The following is a 19,990-nucleotide window of genomic DNA, read 5'->3' on the forward strand; positions in this document are numbered from 1 at the left end:
CCGCGCCGGAGCTCTCCGCGCTGAGGTGAGGCGGGCGCCGTCTGAGGCGGCCGAGGCAGCCCCGCGAAGCGAGGGGAGTAAGTCATCCCGCCCGACACAGACCGAGAGGTGGGCCGGTCGTCCCTACAGAGGGGCGCGCGTTAACGCTCATTGCGGCGAGTGAGAATATCACAAAGAATCGGGCAATTACATTTTTAGAAATGGTTTTCTTTACAGCGTGCGTGCTGATGGGAGCACCCTGTGTGTTGCTGGCACATCTCACAGCTGCAGCAGCAACCAGGTTAACGTGTGCTCAGGAAAAAATGTATTAAATTGGTGAAATTTGACAACGATGTCAGGTTAAAAATAGTTCTCTGAAAGTGTTAGACCTCTGAATATTCCATGATACGTTTTTTCTAAATAAAAGCTAAGGTTTTGAACTAGCAAACAGTCTATTTGAGAAAAAAGATTTTACAGAAGAGTAAACTGAGAAATGGGAACAGATTTTTCCTTTTAATAATTGCAAGCAATATCTCAAACTCACCAATCTTAAACCATTGAGCTGTGTAGTATGAATGTGCTAATTAATCAATTACTACCCAACAATGTACCCTGTTTATTTACTGTAATGTACTACATGTGTGTAGAACCAGTAATTATTAATCGTTGTCAGTAACAAATTTGACTGAAGTTCACCTTCCTATAATTAATAGAGCATATAGTTAGCTTTAATATCTTTCTTTATTAGTGGCAACAATGAGGATAGAAAAGAAGTGGGAATCTGATACTGTGGCTCACTATGGTGAAGGGCCGAACTAATGTATTACACCTTAACAGTGATATTCTGCTCTTATATTTCATGGTCAAAAGTAAGTCTATATTGCCTATAAAATGAACATAGCACAATTACTTCGACTTCTAAAAGTATTTATTTCAAGATATTTTGCTGTTAACTTTGTGTTGCTCTTATTGTTAAAAGTGCAAGAAGAAGGGAAAAATCCTTCAGTCTCTGGCAGCATAACCTTGCGCTGGTTAAGAGAATGTAGATGCACCTCTACTTGCACAACGTACTACAAATGGAATGAAGTAGCATCTGTATTTACAAATGCATAGCAAAACATTTCATACTTCAAAAGTATGCAAGAATCATGACCAAACATCCTAAAGATGAGGCTGGAAGTATTATAAAGCATTCCAAATGTCTTTGGTTAGTAATATTTGGTTGCGCTATTCAGGTCTCTGTGTTCATTGGATTCTGTTATAGTCTGACCAATTTTACATCAAAAGTCTCCTGAAATGCACATCTTTGTGATGAAGCTAAAAACCAGTCTAACCATTCTTCAGTCGAGATGACATATTAAATTACATTCATGAAGGTTGTCAATGATTGTAGGACCTAATCTTTAGTGCCCAATAGCTGTAACAAAATCTGTAGTCTAAAATGAAATACAGAGGATCCTTATACCATAAGCGGGAGTACCTCAGATCTATGATAGGTGATTTGTTAAATGGGAAGTGAGGTTAGGTAATCACTGTGAAATGTGGAGGACCAGCTTAGTCTTAAAATTCCAGGGATTCATTAACTTAACCTAAATGGAAGGTGGTAATTTCTCCTGAACTATCTGTTTGAATGAGGTATCAGAGATGTTTCAGGAAATGGGTAGGGTAAGTATTTCAGAAGACATCTGGAAGGGGTTGTGCTGATAAGCTGCTTTTTTGCTTTGTGCCCAGAGTTGTCATTCTAGATGTGGAAACTTGGGCTGAATGCCCTTTTTTTGCAGGTATTTGGCTTTAAACCCAAATACCTAAAAAGGGAGACCCAGCCATACCTGGGCCATCTTTTATCTTTTGATTCCCATTTGCTCCATTTTCTTCCCAGTCTATATGTTCTGAAATTCAAGCTACAGTTCAGAAACTCTAGTAGTCCTTTAGTGAGCGGGAATAAATAATCCAGTTGTGTGAACATGACTAGATTTCTGACCTTTTTTTTTAAAAATATTATAATTTCATTTTATATCTGCGGTATTGCTAAAAACCCACATTTTTGGCACCAGCAGCACAGGAGTTGAATGTGAGAGACTATAAAGCAGTGTCAGTCCTTCCATCAGCTCAACGCTCAGAAGTGTTAATAGTAATTAAAAACTTTTTTTCCTCAAACTACATTTCACACTTTGCACATACTGAGAAATCTCTCTCACCATGGGAACTTTCAGATCACTTGTTCCCTGCAAAAACAGGTACAGTTTTCTTTTGTCAGAATAGAACAAAGACATAAGGAAGTGCAGGTTTCATTTACTCCTAGGACACTGCAGTCTATTAAGTGCCAGCGAACTAATGAGCCTCTCAGACCTTATGTTGTTCTGGCTTAGATCAAGGCTTAATTTTCCTTAACCCTTAAGAAACTAACCGACTCCTAGGCTGATACTGCCATGCTCCTCTATGCCTCCTTTTCCCCCAGGGTATTGCTTCTACTGACCAAACTGGGACATTATATAGCTTGGGTATGAAGCCAGATGAGAAATCTGCAGAGAGCTTCTTAGCAGTAAAATAGGAGAGAGTGCATTACAAGTGCGGTGAGGAAAAACTCACAACGTAGTGTTCTGCAGCCCCTCAAAGTAGGACAGAGAACAAATATATCTTATCTTGTTGGAAGAACTAATGAGCAATTATACTGTGCTTTTTGGCATATTATTTCTTGGCAAGTGAGAGATCATTGTTGGACCTACCACAGCCAAAAATACCTCCGTTACTTTTCATTTCTAACCATAAAGACTTCCAGGAAGTTCATTCATTGGCTAAATTTCACATTAGAAAAATCTGTGTGGACTCTGGTACATCCAAAACCAAGACCATATTGAGATCACATGTAAGAAGGGCACAAAAAAACCCAAACAAAAATATTCTTTCAGATTTTTATTTGAAACAGGGATCAGCATTTGTGCAAACATTCTCATCTGCAATTAATACTTCTGTGACCAAAGTAGAAAAGAAAAAGGCTAACACAAAAGATAATATATGACGCTAACGGATCAAAGACTTGGGCATCGGAAAAACTGGGTGCTGACCTGCTGCAACTGCTCGGTCACATTAATTATTTGTCTTAAAAACTGGTTTTGCCTGAGCTTTCTGGGAAGTAATCTCAAAGATACGTGCCATACTTGGGACAACAGTATCCATCCAATGGAGAAGATGCACTCTTCTATGGTAAAATTTAGAATGCGTTGTCTGTTGGGATATTAGAGATTTGATGGATAAAGATAATTTTACAAGTGTAACAGTTGTCCTTTAACATAACAGTGCACAGCAATTATGACAAAAAAAGTCACCGGTATCTGAAATAGATAATGTATCTGATAGATAGATCCGCAAAAGACATGGTATACTGGGAATCATAGTAGAAGTATAATTCTAATGGTCCTCTTAGAATCTATTGTTGAACTAGTGCTACTACTATTATCTTTGATAATTTGAAAGTGAACATAAAACAACTGCAAAAATCTGGAGATAACAAAGGAGAGCAGAATGATAACAATACGGACAGCAGTTCTGAAGAGGAATCTGGGTTGCTGGGCTTACTGATAAGGTGGCATTTAAACGTATTTATAGGCAGAAGACTGGTCCTACTTTCATGTTGGAAGCCTGTATTTTAGAAGTCAATAGGTTTGAAAGGGAATTGAGGGTCACGGGACTCTCTTTAACAGAGTACGATCTAGTCTGATCTAGTGACAAAGACAGCGTGATCCCTCTATGTATATCCAGGGGCATATAGAACAGAAGAAAGTGGCATTTTCATTGTATATCATCACTGAGAGAATTACTGGAATACCTCATGAGGTTTGGGTCACCACTTCCGCAGGGACTGAATCTGGCTCCGGAGTTCTGACTCAAGGAACAGAAGGGTTCGTCCCACAAAGAGGGGTCATTTTAGAGTAAACAAGTCTTCAGACAAAGATGTAACTTCCAATTCCTGGAAGTTGAAGGCAAACAAATGCAGCCTGCGCTTAAGGCACTGGCTTTAACAGTAAGGATAATTAACCCATGGGAGAATTTGCTAGGGATGCAGTGGATTGTTTGTGTTTATGAACCTATCTTTATGAAGATATGTTAAGGACAGTTCTAAGTTGTAGGCTTGATGGAGGAATCACTTGGTAAAATTTTAAGGTCTGTGCTCTGCAGGTTGGAGTAGATTGGTTCCTCTGCCTTAGAGGCAATGATTCTATTAGTAAGATTTTAAAAACACATAGTATACTTCAGGAAGGACAATATGAGCATCAGGGGCATTTATTACGATCCTCTGCTTTTCAACAGTTTATTTTTGTGAAAGAAGGGATATTCTTCTAAACACAGCACTCGGAGATCATGGAAATGTGCTGTCTCGGTTAATATTACTTCACATGCCAACGCAGAAGGAAAACCAAACCTGTTCTTACAGATGAGAAGGCGTTTCCAGAAGCATAAAGAATAAGGCACTTAACGGAAAATGTTTAACTATTCTTTCAGAGCATCTGCTTTCGAAGGTTGCTCTTCTTCCAATTTCAGTTTGTTTTCTGCTGTAATTCCTAGAATTGCTTCAATATCTTGAATTGCCATCTGTAACAGATTCAAGGAATACAAGTTATTTAATGGGCATTATAATGAAATCTAGCAGCCAAAATGCACAGCTGGTAGTACTTGTCTTGAAAAGGTAGCCGGTGTTACACAGGACATGATGCACCAATTAAATTTACTATTACTTTGGGGACAGTTGGGGGAATTATTAGTAAATATATACAAATCTCAGGTAAATAAAAAACAGAATTTGTTGCAATTAACTAACAGGTGTTCTATTTCACATATGTAAATCGTTGTTAACTCTCCATGAAGAAGAGTTCCCTTTTATATTTTTCTTCAATGGTTGCTTTTCACTCCCTCATATTGAAAAGAGGGGTCCATTTGTTTGTTTATTCTGTAACATGTTGAAATTTAATTATATCTTCTCTAAAACTGTAATTTCACACTCTGCTGGTCAGAGGAAAATATAGTCAGAGTTAACACTGGAAAGAATCTGATACAAATTATGTCATTTAAGATACAAATCTGTAAGACACTGCTCCCCTTCACCTTTCTACAGAACGGGTACAGACGGGATCTTAGAAACTTTTTATAAAGTTAAAGGTGATATAGTTTAGCAAAAGAACTCCCTCCGGAAAGCTTAGCTATTCTCTGGAATCAAAAAGCAGCACTGTAATGAGTGCTTGTTTCAGGGCACGGGGTTGGATTCATTATTGCTTTACTGTCTCCTTTTGCCAGCAAGGTCGTCACAAAGGAGCTTCCGAGTAAAGGTGGGCACTCCTGGGGGAACGTTCCCAGTGTAACAAGCCCCTGCGCTTTGTCCTGCCTCCCCCCGCACCACCCCAGAGCATCCTCTGGCACACAGGGATGGGCGCTGCAGGCAGATTCAAAGAGCAGAGAAAATTGGGAACAAAATTGACTGGTGAAATTGATGGCGGGGCGAAAGATGTGAACTAATGGATTAAGTACTCAGTGGCTGCCTGCTTAAAAGAAATCAGTGTTAATAATCAAAGGAGCTATTATAAACTGAGAAGTTTGTTTCCGATTTAAGATTCCTACCTTGATGGTGTGTGTCTAAAATAAAAGGGACAATTGTGGTAGAATTGTGTGAGGCAGCACCAATAGCTCCTTTTTGCTTCTTAAAATGGACAATCGGGAGCATTATGTTACAAATAATTTCACTCTAAAGTATGTCTCTTTTCAAAGAAAAAGTTTCAAACTTAAATTTAACTAACAGGTTCATTGGGAGACTTACTATATTGACCTAGACACTGTAAAATACATACCGCTAACAATAAAAAAGGAATGGTTTAGCACTTGTTTATGATACAGCATGAGGTATTTTCAGCCCTTGTACAGAAATTAACCAGGATCGTTAGTTAATTAACACCTCACCTTAAAATTGGTCTCGCCTTGCATATTAGGTGCTGATATTTCTTGATGGATGATGAAGAGATTGCGAGCAAAGGTCATGAGGACCCCCTGGAGATCCTCTCCGATTGTTCTGTTAATGATATCCAAACAAATGAGTTTACCAATGATTCCCTTCACATGCTTAAAAACAATCGCCCTCTCATTTGTGTCTGTCTGGTGATGGAATTTAATGAGTATTTTCAATCTCACAAGGTGGCAATCTTCAGGGAGATATGAAAGATGAGGCTCCATTTTAACTTGTCAACAGAAAGGATTTATGCAATAAATAATTTTTATTAATCAACTTAGCAGAAGTAAGCAGTAAGGTTTCAGCTACTCCAAGTGAAAGGCTACCATTGAGTCGGGACTGAGAGAGTAGAACGCTTTAAATACCTAGATTAGTTCAGAAGAGCTGTTGCTTCTGCCTACAATTTGTGAAAGACATCCGAAGGAGAAATGTCAGCAGTATCAGCATTTCTTAGATTGTTGTAGCTTTTGAGGGTTTGGTTTCTCAGTGGTACACACAGACTTAATACATATGATCTTACGGAACAGGGTATTAGGCTGAGGAAGAATGTACCTCATTTACTGACTGGAACTGACGATAGATCTCCAGTGTAGTACAATGGATGATAATTCACATAGTTGTTCCAGATATTTCAGTGATTTTATAAGCCCAAACTGTTACATTCTTGAAAATATTTCCAAATTAAGATAATGAAATTGCATTGAAAATCTGATGGAAGACAAATCTGGGATCAGAATGTATGGCAAATACATTTGAGAGTATTCTGGTAATATATTAATAAATGCCAATTCAAGCTGATGATCCAAGGGGTGTTGTTATGTTTCTTACCGGGGGAGCAACTACTGATGTATTGTTCCAAAGGAGTTAGCAAGAACGTAGGTAGGATGCAGTAAATCTAACATAAGCACTCCATTTTCCAAGGCACGTGGTAACAAAGTGAAATCACACCAACAGGGACAAGGCAATCCAACAGTTCACTGACTCTGAAAAGGGCAGGTCCTTCTCCTCTCTTCAGTTCCTCCCCATCTATCCTGCATAATTCTCATGCTCACTATATACCCCCTCTATGGACTGATACTATCTTCACCTCACAGAAAACCAATCCAGTAAAAGGCGGCTTTCTGCTGATTTATTGAGCTGAATCAACTCCTGGAGAGGTGTAAAAGTACCAGAGACAATGCAAAAGGAGGGTCAGGACGGAGGAGGACTCCATAGCTGGTGGGGTCAGGGAAGGAAAAGAGCTCACCTTTCAGCATCAGTGGGCTGTTAGGAGAGTTTAGTGGCTTATGGAACACTTTCAGATGCCTAAATGGCTTTTTAAATGGCCCCTGTAGATATTTTACAAGTTCTTGTTTAGCGATTTTCTTTCAAATTTGTCTTGCAGCTCAATCATGGAAGCTGCCTACAGGTGCGTGCAGTATAGTATAGGAATATCTAAGCTTTAAACAAATCTGACTCACTTGCATACTACCAACAGCCTCATCCACAAGGAGCTCAGTACAGGCTGAAAGAATCATAGCCCTAGAAACAATCTTTAGGATTCACTTAGGCCGTTCCCTGTGCTAGGGCAAGATCAGTGCTGCTTATATCACCCTGACAGAGGTTTGGCTAATCTGTTACTGAACATTGTCAATGACAACTGCACCGAACAATCTAATTAGTTCTTCACTTCCCTTACTATCAGAAATTTTTCTCATGCTAAACATGAATCTTTCTTGCTACAAGTTAAGTTCATTTCTTCTTGCCCTACTACCAAAGACAGGGAAATCAGATTTTTCCTTCCCACAGAGACTTTTTACGTGCTTGAAGATCGTTAGCAGATCTCACGTCTGCCTCCTGCCCCCTTTAGTCTTGCTTTGTAAGTCATGCTTTCTAGAACTCTAAACATTTTCATTGCCTCCCTCTGAGTAGAATGGAAGGATTACTTCCAGTGTCTCCCAGGTTATATTGCTTACCTTTTTCCATAAGATCATGACATCGTGACTTGCAGGCAGTTTGTAAGCCACTGTAACTCACAGATCCTTTTCTGCAAAGCTAGTTGTTCTTCATATTCATTACTGCTAAGTGTAATTTCTTGCACCTGGATCCAACTGAATGTAATTCTGTTTTTCCTATTCTTTCTTCAATTTGTCAAGATCATTTTGAATTCTATTCCTGCCCTCCAGAACACTTGCAGTCACATCCAGCGCTTGAGGAAGCTGTTTTCTTGTCCAGGTCATTAAGGAAATAGCTCCAGCATCAAAGGAATACAGACCGGACCGAGAACAGACCATTTCAGCCCCTCACTCATTTCCTATTTTGGCAGTAAACTTGATGTAAATTCTCTCCGAGGAGAGGTTTTTCAATCACTGTATGGTAGATTTGTGCAGATTATGCTTTCTTAGACTTCTTAGGAGAGATTCATATGTCTAAAGAATTACTAACCTACCAGATCTGCTGTGGCCTGACTGCCGTTGATCACTTTGTGAAGAACAATATAAAAAGGCATTAAACTTCAACCTTCTTTGCATCCTGTATAGTTAGCTTTTTAATAATGTTGCCTGTAAAAGTAAGCCTGTGCTAATCCGCGTGCTCTCACAGCTAGATTGCTATTGACGGTGAATCTAGCTCTCGTAAAGCTAATTGCAGTAGGTCTTTAGTCTGCAATGCAGTCAGGCTTTGATCTAAGCAGATTCCTGTACTTTTCTTTTTTTATTACCAAATGCTTTTATTACCAAAAGCTTCCCTAAAACTTTTCAAAAGGCCAGTCGTACTTTTTTGAACAGTAGAGCAAACTTGAGCGTGTGGTGTTCACATTGTTCATTTCCTTCATGACCTTCATGTTGGCGCCCAAGCCAGCACCCACTGTGGTGTCACTCTCTTCAGATCAAGTGTGTTCCCGGCTGTTTATCGGACTATGGAACTGACAGTCTATACTTACATCATCCCAAATCTGTATCGCTGCTGATCTTCATACAATATAAAAACGGTTCCCTGTTTTTCCTGTTAAGTAAAAAGACAAAGTTGCTTTAATTATTCCTAAAATAGTTATAATAAAGAAAGGCTAGTTTTGAATTGTGTGTAATGGATTATTGCTCTAACTTATTGTAGAGAATACAATACTTTATGTAAATAGAATACACACGGCAGAGTCTATTCAATAGCAGATATTTTTGTTCCAAAGTAGGAAGAGATGGTCATAAGTATCTTAAAAATTATCTCCTTGGACAGTTATTTTTATCAAGAGACAGGTTAACCCCTAAAAGCCTTACACACACTTGAAAGACAGTGAAAATACGTTCAGGTTTTCCTGTTCTTAAAGTTTATCCTTCACCTTAGATCTATACTGGACAGGAACTTTCATTAACCTTCTGCTCTGGTTCATCACGGGCCTGATACTGGCGACTGTTTGGTCAGCAGCAAAACTCACAGTTTGATTTTTAGATGGGCTGAGCGACAGTTATCGCATGTCACTGTGAGAGGTCTCATGAACAGGTGCCATCCCTGGGGAGGGTTTATATTGAGAAAACACGTCAAACTCTGCATTTCCCAGTGAAGCCCTGTGCCTTAGGATCGGAAATCTCTACCTGTGTTCTGTCTTGTGTAACATCTTCTAAACTCTTCTACATTTCATTCTTTTACAATTCTGTTCATAAGCCTTAAGCATTTCCTCTCCTAGCAGACTGCATTTTCGTTTCTTCATTCCTCTTTCTGTTCTCCATTATCCCCCGACTTCTTGGCCTCTGAAGGTGTCTCTTCTCTTAGGGGTACGGAGGTGTGTGAAAGGGCCATGTGATGGCCAAGTGCTCCCATGAAAACGTAGTGCTAGCATGGTCCTAAACCCAAGCACAGCTTCTGGCTGACAGCCATAATCCTTTCTGCCCGCAGAGCTGTGCGAACAAACCCGCCGGGACAGCATTATCGCCGGGAGAGACACTGTCTCACTCCCTATTGTGTAACATAACATGTTGTAGTACTCTTCATCCTTCACTGCTTCCAGTCTTAAGCCAAACCAGATAGATATCTCAGTACTGCAGTTCTTCAAGACTTGTACCCCAGCTAAAGTAAGCTGACAGGTAAGTGTTTAGACTAATTTTTACAGGAACTACTGAAGACCTTTATGCAATTCATCGGTTAGCATCATGAAACCAAATTAAAATAAAATCAATTCTGATGTATGCCAAGTCCTCTTCAGCAAAACTGTAGAGCAACACCTTGCTGTGTTTTTAACAGAACACTTAAACATTATATTATGCTAAACAGAACACTTAAACTTTACATTGTGCTAAGTGGTTTCACCATATTAGAATTTACATACAACAATTATGCAGAGTATCACGTTTGCTAATCTTTCCCGTTCATACCTGGAGGTCAAATCCAACACCACGAGCTTTACACATCTGGAGGAGAACATTATAGTAGATTACTGAAAGGCTGGAGTGCCTCAGTTGGCTGCTTGCTACTGCACACCGGTTGCTTACTGGAGAAGGCTAGAGAAAACAACACCGGATTCTTTATTTTCATACCGGTTTATATCAGAAACCAACAATTTACTTTAAATGGCTTTTTCTCAGTGAACTCGTGTAAGTGTGCAGCAAGACTCCATTTGGAGGAATTCCTGTTGATCACAATGTCTACTGAACACAGACATTTCCATGCAGCAGAATTAAATCCTCACCTCACACTGTACATAAAATCTTATATTACAGATCAGGTCTACAGAATGACTCTTTATGAACCACATTCTGATATTTTCACAGCTTCACTGGTAACTGAGCCCTGTGAAATCATTCCAAGCAGATCCTCTGAATCCATCCTGCCCTGTGGTCACGTACGTTGTTCTAGAGTCAGCTCTTCTCGATAGCAGAAATTCCAAAGCAGATAATCAGTAGTTTTTGAAATCGGGTTTCTCCAAGACTGAGCATTCTGCTACAGGATTAGTGTGCATAATTTTTCCAGCAAGTCTTTGAGGAGACTAGGTGCAGCGACTCCAAGGAGCTGTACGACTGATAGCAGTGGAGTTCACACTATGGATAAAAATCAGTACTGCATTTGGGTTTAAACTCTCATCGGTGCTTAGGACGAAAGAATAGAGCTATTGCATTGAGTGGAACTGAATGGAGACGGTCTCCTAAACCAAGGCTTTCTTGTGATGTTATTTTTAACACTGGACTGTTCACATTCAGAGTGGGGATACTGCACGTTGAAGCATGTAATTTACAGTATTTTTTATAAAATGATATTTGTTTTGACATTGACTCATTTAAGTTGACATAGTTGAAATCCTTATATAATGCATCTCTGCCTGAAAATTAATCATGTTTATAATATTCTGAGAATTAATAACACCCATTGCTCAAGTCATTAACTTAAAAAAGGAGCTTCCAAAATCTGTTCTCTGCAGTAGGGGACCACAAATAAATGAATGCTTGATAAAATAATCCAAGTAGCAGTTTAACAAGCGTAAACTTGAATGTGGCTGCAATAACACAGAACTATTGTTTAAGGGTTGGCATCAGGTTGATGAGGTGCTTATTTCAGCTACAAAGCATGCATACACATGCATAATGAACTGCAGTATGAATTATTAATGTGTTGCTTATTTAGCCTCATCTGTCTAGAAGATAATGTATCCTAACTATAATGAGTGATTGGTTTTGTACATAATTACAGTAGCAGCAGTATCTAGGAAATTTGTTCTTTCAAAGAAGGATTTCTAAAAATAAAATCATCACACAAACTCAGTTGCTGCTCCATTTTATCAAAATCAAACCTACCAGGATTGAGAATATATAATATATTAAAAGGGACAGAATCATTATTAACATCATAATTTTACACAAAGTGTTTTACTTAATCATTCATTACAGATCATGTGCCGTTAAAGCATTTGTCTCTTGGTTTGTTTGTTTCTTTTTCTAAAGATATTTTCCTGAGAGAGTGCATTTTTGTAGTTAACTCTTAAGTAAGAGATAAAAACCTCAGAAATACAGAAAGAAGAAAAATAAAGGATATAGTGACAATTTATGTTAAGTCTGACAGAATTTTAATTAAAAAAAAGATGCTACTTGATTACTTTTCATTTCTAAAACTTGTTCTACTGGGACTAATCATATCTAATTTACTTCTCTCCATCTAAAAGTGGTTGCTTGACAAGAACAATAGATCAAGAGCTCATTAACCTCTAAATTATAGCTCCATGACATTTTTGGAATGGTGCTGTGTTCCTCCTCTATGTATGAAAAAAGGGATTGTGAATCTTCTGTCAAAATGTGTAAAATGGCGTCTGTTTTATGTGTTTTATATGTGTATATCTACATGTACTTATACATACATTTCTTATTCTCTGACTCTCCTAAAGACCTTTCGTCCCTTTTTAGAGGGACAGTCTCAAGGTTCAGAGCCACATTAAATCCTGCACCAAGACTGATCTAATTTAACAAATCAGCATAATAAGCAAGTCATATGTTAACCATGCTTCTGTGACAGTGTGTTTGTAAGGATTTCAAAGCAATGCACAAATATCATCTTCTTTAAAAGCACATCCCTGGGAGGCGCTATTATGGACACAATCCTAAGAGTTTTCACAGAGATTAAAGGCAAGATCCACAAGAAGCAAGTGCCGCAGCACTCATCATTTCAGAACCTAAACCTACAACCCTGAGCACCTCGGCTTTGTGTGCAACACCACGGCGAGCCGAGCACACATGAATTCACAGCCTGTGACACCGAGTGTGGCTGGGTCTGACCTGGCAATAGAAAACAGAAGGACTGAGCGGGGGGACTGCAGGGCTCAGCTACCTTGCTTGGGGTTGCAAAGAGGTGCTTCTCCCCCTTGGGCTTTGTAACTCAGGTCCAGAGAGAGCAAGCAGGAGGGAGTATGACTGCATATTCCTGCTTAGGGAACTCACCTCAGTTAGGGTGCTATGAGTTTTTCTTCCTGTTCAAATGACTGTCTGTAATTAATACTGAATAATTAATACCAAACAGTTAGATGGATGCAGAACTGAGTGAAGGTTCTGAGAACCAACATTTGGGTTTAACTCAAGTGAGAGCTGGGAGGGATTTAGGTGTTCAGATCCTTCTGCAGATGTAGCCCTGATTGTTTTACCCTCAGTTTTGTGCATAAAAGTACAAAGCTGAGGTAGAACTTCAGCGCTCTAACTTCTGATCCCAAATCAGAGCTCATGAGCTGAAGGCTCAGATTTCTTCTTGACTGCTTCTAAGTTACTCCTATAGTCAGGGCAGTGCTTTCACCTCCTTCCTTTTCCTTGCAACATACAAATTACCACATTTTTTACAACTTGAAAACTACCTAAAATATTTAGAAGTTAGTTACTACCACAAATCAATATTACTGAGTACAAAGGATGAATAATCCAGTACCCATAAGCATCTAGAACCTTTCCATTAATTTCTAACATGATGGTATCCCGTTTACTTTATTACCCTTGTAAAATCTAAAAGTAGCAGTTTAAAATCTGAAAGGAGCAGATTCAGCTCCTCTAGAACAGTGATCTAGGACAGATTTTAACTTTTTGGTAGTTTACATTAATAATTTTCTTTGTAAACAAATCACTGCTTACAGTTTTTGTCTCCTCATGCTGAATACGTTGGCTTTTCATTTTATTTGAACCAAGAGAGACTTCAAAGCGGCTAGAGCGACAATCCAGATTTCCATCTGTCATGTACAACATGAGCTGAGTCAAGGCCAGCTGGTCACTATAGCAGAGGTCAAGGTCTGTTGCCCATACCTAATCAAAACACAAACAGGTGCATTAAAATAAAAAAAAATAAAAAAACCAAGAAGGGTGAAACTCGGCAATCGTACAAAGGAACATCTATGCCTTTATTTTCATGCATGTTGGTATGCGTACTTAAGGTTTCTTTGTGCTGGTGCATCATTAGCAGTGATAAACCACTTCCAAACGGGAACAATCAGAATTCTTCCGTAACTTCAAAAGTAACTTTTCAGAGAAAACCAAAAGGCTAAGGACAAAACAGTGATCTGCACTGCCAAGACTGTAGCAACAATTAGAAAAAGTAGATCAATGAGCTCAACAGCTGTAAAGCCTGTATCACATTAAATAGGTAATTATCTAAATACTAAATATCACACCTGGATTTTTCAGCTGAAGAATAATTAATGTCAAATAAAGTCAACCTTGAGTTACAAACAGGTATTTTGAGACAGAAACAGGGAAGTTCCAGAAGGCAAAGCTAAACTGAGTAAAAGGAGTAGGGAAGCACGGAATCCATGCGTAAGAATATGTATCGGTCTTCACAGGGGTTGAGCAAAGCCCGTTCCCATTGCAATACATGGCCTTATCAAACAGTGGATACTTCAGCATGTAGAAAACCATACGACTTGCGGCATGGTTCTGCTTCCACTCACACCGCTGTTTTGTGGTGCCAATTCAGATTTCTACTCACATAACCACACAAGAAATCAGACCGTAAGACTGTAGGGCTGCCAGCGGAACATGTCCCACAGGCAGGCGGAAGGGAAGCCCACCCCACCCACGTGCAGGACATATTTACCGGCAACAATAAAAGCCTCATATCAACCTTAAGAAGATTTCAAAGCGTTACAGCATGTAGAAGTCAGGCAGGATTTGCGAGGCCAGTCCACACCGAGAGTGTAGCAGAAGGAAGTACCGTGGATTGCTTCTGCGAGGCTCCTCCGCCCCCAATAACCTGAGCGTGGTTTTACCCATGTGTTTTTCCCATTTAAAAAAATGCTTTTGCCTACTACGCCAATGAGAAATGTTAACGCACACAAATATCTGCCCTACAGTGGACCCCTTTAAAACAAATCTAGCAGTGAATGACTTGAATAAGCCTTTGAATGGTAAATGGCGTCATTATAAGGATATTAAGAGGTCAGGCAGCCAAGGCCTCTTGGTAAACTGGAGTTAATTTCTGAATCATATGCACATAGTAATGCCCTTTTTATAATGGTGAATAAATCACATCAGTAACAGTTGTTAATATCTAACTGCCAAGTATCTGTTGCTGTATTAAATATCCTATTTGTCAACTTAAATATTTCCTGCTGCATGGTGTAAAATGCAAATCGGATGCAAATGGCTGGCTTTACTTAGTAATAGGGGAATATTCCCCAATTATAATGCTTAATTTTCTTCAAGAATTTATTCTTTATCATCACTTCTGCAAGACAGGAAGGACCTTTCATATCGATTTGTACTTTTCCAGTATGTGCTAACCTTTGCAATGAGCTGAATAGTAATTATAAACTATACATATTGTAGAAGCGTTACATTAATTTCCATAAATACTATCAACAAATCAGTAGCAGCCAATGTGTCTTGAACCTTGTTTGAGTTGGATTTTAGATTCTCCATTAAACCTTTCCCCCCAGAAAGAGATGGCAGGGCTACATGAGGGGACCAGGGACTGTGGAAAATCTTTGATATCCAAGGACTGTTCACTAGCTTAGACAAAGTGAACTTGGTTGCTCTAAATGCAGACCCCGATATTACACCTGCGTTGCTCTAACCTCAAAGTCTACACCAGCACTATCTGGAAGCTTTGCTGATGCACGAACAGAGGGGCAGGAGGCAAGTGTGACTGAAGGTGGACCATAAAACGGCTGAGACGGCAAAACCACAGAAGTTACGCAGAGACGTCACTGCAGCCATAGTGCATCTGGGTAAGTACAAGGGCTGTGTTCTGGCAACGTGTAGAGAATGGGTTGAGCATTTAACAGCAGATAAAGCATTAAGAAATGCAGCCTGGCAAACATAAACAGCCATTAGCACAAGACAAATTCATTACATCCTGGTAGACATTCAGACAAACCGTACCAAGCGTGGGATAGCACATACGTTTTGCAAGAGTTACTCAACAAATCCCACATTGTCAGTAACTAAAATTGAAGTATGTGCAAGTGACATTGTTTTAATTTCAGATGTAGAGAAGAGACCCATTAATTACTTGTGTGATACATTTCACATAATCTGAACAAAAACCCAGCGTGCCAACCTGGCTCTAACGCCCCACTGGCATGTTCCCAGTCGCTGCTCTGGGAAGGCACAGAAGTGCTCCTGGATCCCTGCACCAGCGGATGGCTCCAGCCTCATCTCTGCCCAAGGAAGGGGCTATAACACGGGGAAGAGGCGAAAAAGCTTTTAGCAGGGCAAGTGTCATGCTGGAAATCATGAGACTGACCAAATGCTACCTTAAGGAGTTTGTTTACTTTTCAGAGTGTATCAACTAGTTGTTTTGGACATGGCTTCATCATCTCGGACCGACTACCCTCATACCATTGCCTACAAAATTAAGGGCTCAGGTCAACAGGGTGGACTGATGGCCCTACCGTGTAATGAAGGTGTCCATCCCCTCCCCTGCCTGTTACTCTTTAACATTGTATGGAAGGACAGCTCTAAACACCTGCTCAAGCTTCAGTCACAGTTACATTCTACATAGGTAAAGTCATCGTATTTTTTGCTTCTTTAAATATAGGGTGTAGATCTCCACAAGCACGAGGGAGAGGAAGGCAAAGATGGCTGGAAGCCACCTGTCCACCTCCTTTCATTCTGGGCCTGAGCCTGAGGCTGAACCACCCCTACCGCAAGTTAAAGCAGCCAAATGGTCATTACCGTGTGCCAGCTGGGATCACCCCCAAGGATTCTTTTCCTGGCTCAGGATTGTCAGAGAACACTATATTGTGGCCATGTCCCTTTCTGCCCTGGATGTGTCCCAGAACATCCCTAATGTGGGGAGAAAGGAAGAAGGATCAGATGGCATAAGATTCCAGCTTTATCCTAGCAGGGGATTCCCTTTTGCCATGGAAATCTGGAAGTGCCCTTTAAATCCCCTTTGTACTGCTACAGAAACGGGAAAGACACAGGGCCTGGGCAATGGGTCTAACTTTATTTTCATGGATAATTTTTTCCCGTTTTCTTAGTTCAAATGCAGGCCAGATCATTAGGAACTAGTTGACTGAATTCTTCAGTGGAACAATTTCTAAGTTCCATTCCAGTTCCTGAAGGTCACAAGTGCTGTTTGCAAAATTATAGCAAGCAGGCAATAGGCAACGTTTTTGGTAGTTTTGAGCAAGGATGGAAGTTCAGCATGTCTGAGTCTGGCTGGTGGAGCCACGTGAAGACAACAGCTATGCAGCTGCTTATAGTGCTCTCATTCTGGAAGTATGCAGTAGACATCTGCATGCTGGGTCTATCAGTCTGGCACCTTTCACCAATAATATATCAATATATATTCCCAAATGGAAAGGGGTAGCTCATTATATCATACTAAGCACATGTTGACTATACTGAAGTTAGCAGGTGTCCCTTGAGTGTAATGACCTAAAATTAATTGTAATAAACAAAGAAAAGAGCACCAGAATCCTTTATATCTGTGTCTAAAGAATTCTAATTAGGTGGACTCCATAGTTGATGACTTCTCATTTTCTGTGAAGATGTTACCAGGCTCATGTCAAGATCACATATTTCCACTGCTTTGAAAGTGCTCTTTGGCATGCAGAGCACTAAGCTAAATCAGTACGGCCAGGGCTGCCGTCAGCAGCAGATACGGAGAAGAATGCGAACTGAGAAAATCATCTAATGTCAGAGCAAGAAGAGCTACACTTCACACGTACATGACCAATTTGGGCAATATAATTTAGACATACCTATTGCTCTCTCTTCTTTTGCCATACTAAAATGTCAGAGCACAGGAAGCTCTCAGCTTGGCTGCGTCTTCCAGTTCTGCAGTCCTGACGTTGCTGGCCAGCCTTAATGAAGCATCACACAGCATGCGAGCAAAGAGGTAGGCACAGAGAAGAGGGTATGGCGGAGAAGAAAGCAGCATTAACAAAGGTGGCACCAGTCACCCCAAATGGAGACACAACTCTTCAACTGAAAGAATAGTCTCTGTGAAGGATGACGGAGATTTTTGCAGTAGAGCTGATTCCACAGACAGCTCCTCCAGCAGCTCAGAGGCACAGAGCACCTTGCGAGGAGGAGGGAGTGCCATTTATAGACCTCCAGCACTGCTCCCCACCATCACTGGGATTGGATTGAAGGCTTTGCCCATGTATTCTTTGGTTCCCTGCATACTTTGTAGTGCTAGATTGCATATGGCAAATAAAAGGGCACTCATCATTCTTGACATTACCACTCATAACTAGAAGGAGCTCAGGCAGGCTCCCACTATTAATGCCTTTGAAAACTGTGAAATGTAGGAACAGTTGAAACCAATAAAGAAGTCGGGGGGTGAGAAGGTAAGAGTGGCACTACTTGAGCTCTAAAGAAAAAGTACACAGAATCAGATAAAAGCAGCGAAGAACAGATCTTGATATAGTTTCCAGCAATGCCTGGTGTTACAGTGGAGCAAGGAAACACTGCTTTCCAGCAAGGTTCCCATTTCAAATGGACGAGTATCCTCCCAGTAAAACAAGCAGGATGTGACATTTCTATCTGTGGCAGACTTTAACTGAAAAAAACCTACATGCAGAAATGTGAGCTTACTGACATCAATTAAAGGCTTTTCACTTTGTCTCAGGACATAGAACAGTAGCTTTCCTGCAGTCTATTAAAAAAAAACGAACACCCAAAATGAATGACAACATTTCTTAGAAACATCAGCCCAACGCCACCTTTGTGGCACATAATCTTTAAAACAGTCTAACAGCTCCACAGAGCTCCAACCACAGGCAGAACAAACAAAACATCAGACCCACTTACTAGTTTGGGCTGTTCTTCTCTCAGCAGGCTAGAAAGTTCATTTAGGTTCAGCTCTCTAGTAACATCTATTGGATTGCAACAGGTTCTCCTTTGAAGTAATATAAAATGGATGTCAAAAGCTTCTAGAATGCCTTGAAAATCTGAGCTATGGTGTTTTGAGGGTTTTTTTTTTAATTATTTTTTTATTTTATGAATATATTTCCATAGTCTATAAAGCAATGTCTGTGGAGGTCAGACAGTTAATAACCAGAAGAGTTATCTCCTCCAGTAAATCGGAAGCTGTTAGAAGAAGGCCTGTGCAAAGGTCAAGTTTAAGTAAAGATAAAGAATGATACAATCATACAGATTAACAGATATCTATTGCTTGAGTCCATCCTCATTTCCTGAGGATGTACAATAAGGGCATGTATGCAATCATAGGTATTTACGATCGTAGGTATCACATCCTGATAGGATTGCACAGGAAATTAGCATAACATAAGGAGCTTTAACATGAGATTTTGGGACTTTCAGGACACTTATGTGTTCAGAAATTAAACTGGAACAGAGATCACTTGTGAAGTCTAGAACTGATACTTGATTTCCAAACAACAAATGAAAGTTCAAAGATCATCAGATCTGGGTTTTTATTATGACTTAAGGTTTAAAAAAAAAGTAGAGGCAGTAGTTAAGATTTTAGATAGTCTTATGAGTGGTTTTAGATTAAGCTAAGCAAAGCACAGATTAGGACTTTCCAGAATTCCACCACTGGAAAAAAAAAAGGAAATACATCCTGCAAGACTTACTGGCTGGTTTGTCCAAGGAGAGACGGTGAAGTCTGGAATTGCTCCCTTTTACACAGGCTGCCAAGTGCTGCCAGGAGACGCTTGCCTTCAGCATGCACAGCTTAAGAGCCTGCGCTTCATGGTAAAGATATCTCAGGTGAATAAAGTCACAATTATAGTGTAATTCTTTACAACTGCCATAAAAATGCTTCAGCTTTAAAATGTAAACTTGAGAAGGGAAGGAAACATAAATTCTTAAAGAGTTACTAAATTATAGCTTTTCTTTCTCCAACTGTTTTATCTGCATCTAGTATTGATGTCTGCGTTACTGTAAAGAGCACACCTGCTTTTTTTAAAGAAGTGGTTGAGTGACACTAAAAATGTCAGTTAGTAAAATATTAATGCAACTTGGGCGTTGAAAAGAGAGCTTCTTTTATGACTTTTAAAATTCGCAATAGAATTAATTATTTCAGCAGTGATCACAGACAGGATCTTATCCGGCTGCCATCTCGTGGCAGCTGCTGGGATGGTCTGGTGCTGGCCCGAAAACTTGAATTTTAGGGCCT

At 39.9% G+C, this 19,990-nt stretch overlaps 1 protein-coding gene across 1 annotated transcript in view; it reads right to left on the reverse strand.

The window, feature by feature from the left end:
* Positions 1 to 4,467: 4,467 nt before the first annotated feature.
* IQCH (IQ motif containing H) overlaps positions 4,468 to 19,990 on the reverse strand; it is a 72,543-nt gene continuing 57,020 nt past the window's right edge. Inside the window, exons 17-21 of the mRNA XM_009321520.1 lie at positions 13,537 to 13,704; positions 10,315 to 10,440; positions 8,892 to 8,953; positions 5,926 to 6,034; positions 4,468 to 4,569 (exon numbers count right to left, since the gene is read on the reverse strand). Of these exons, the coding sequence (XP_009319795.1) occupies positions 4,468 to 4,569; positions 5,926 to 6,034; positions 8,892 to 8,953; positions 10,315 to 10,440; positions 13,537 to 13,704 (567 nt within the window). The remainder of the gene's footprint in view (positions 4,570 to 5,925; positions 6,035 to 8,891; positions 8,954 to 10,314; positions 10,441 to 13,536; positions 13,705 to 19,990) is intronic.

The sequence above is a fragment of the Pygoscelis adeliae genome, unplaced genomic scaffold (assembly GCF_000699105.1).
Source record: "Pygoscelis adeliae isolate BGI_AS28 unplaced genomic scaffold, ASM69910v1 Scaffold13, whole genome shotgun sequence".
NCBI lineage: Eukaryota > Metazoa > Chordata > Aves > Sphenisciformes > Spheniscidae > Pygoscelis > Pygoscelis adeliae.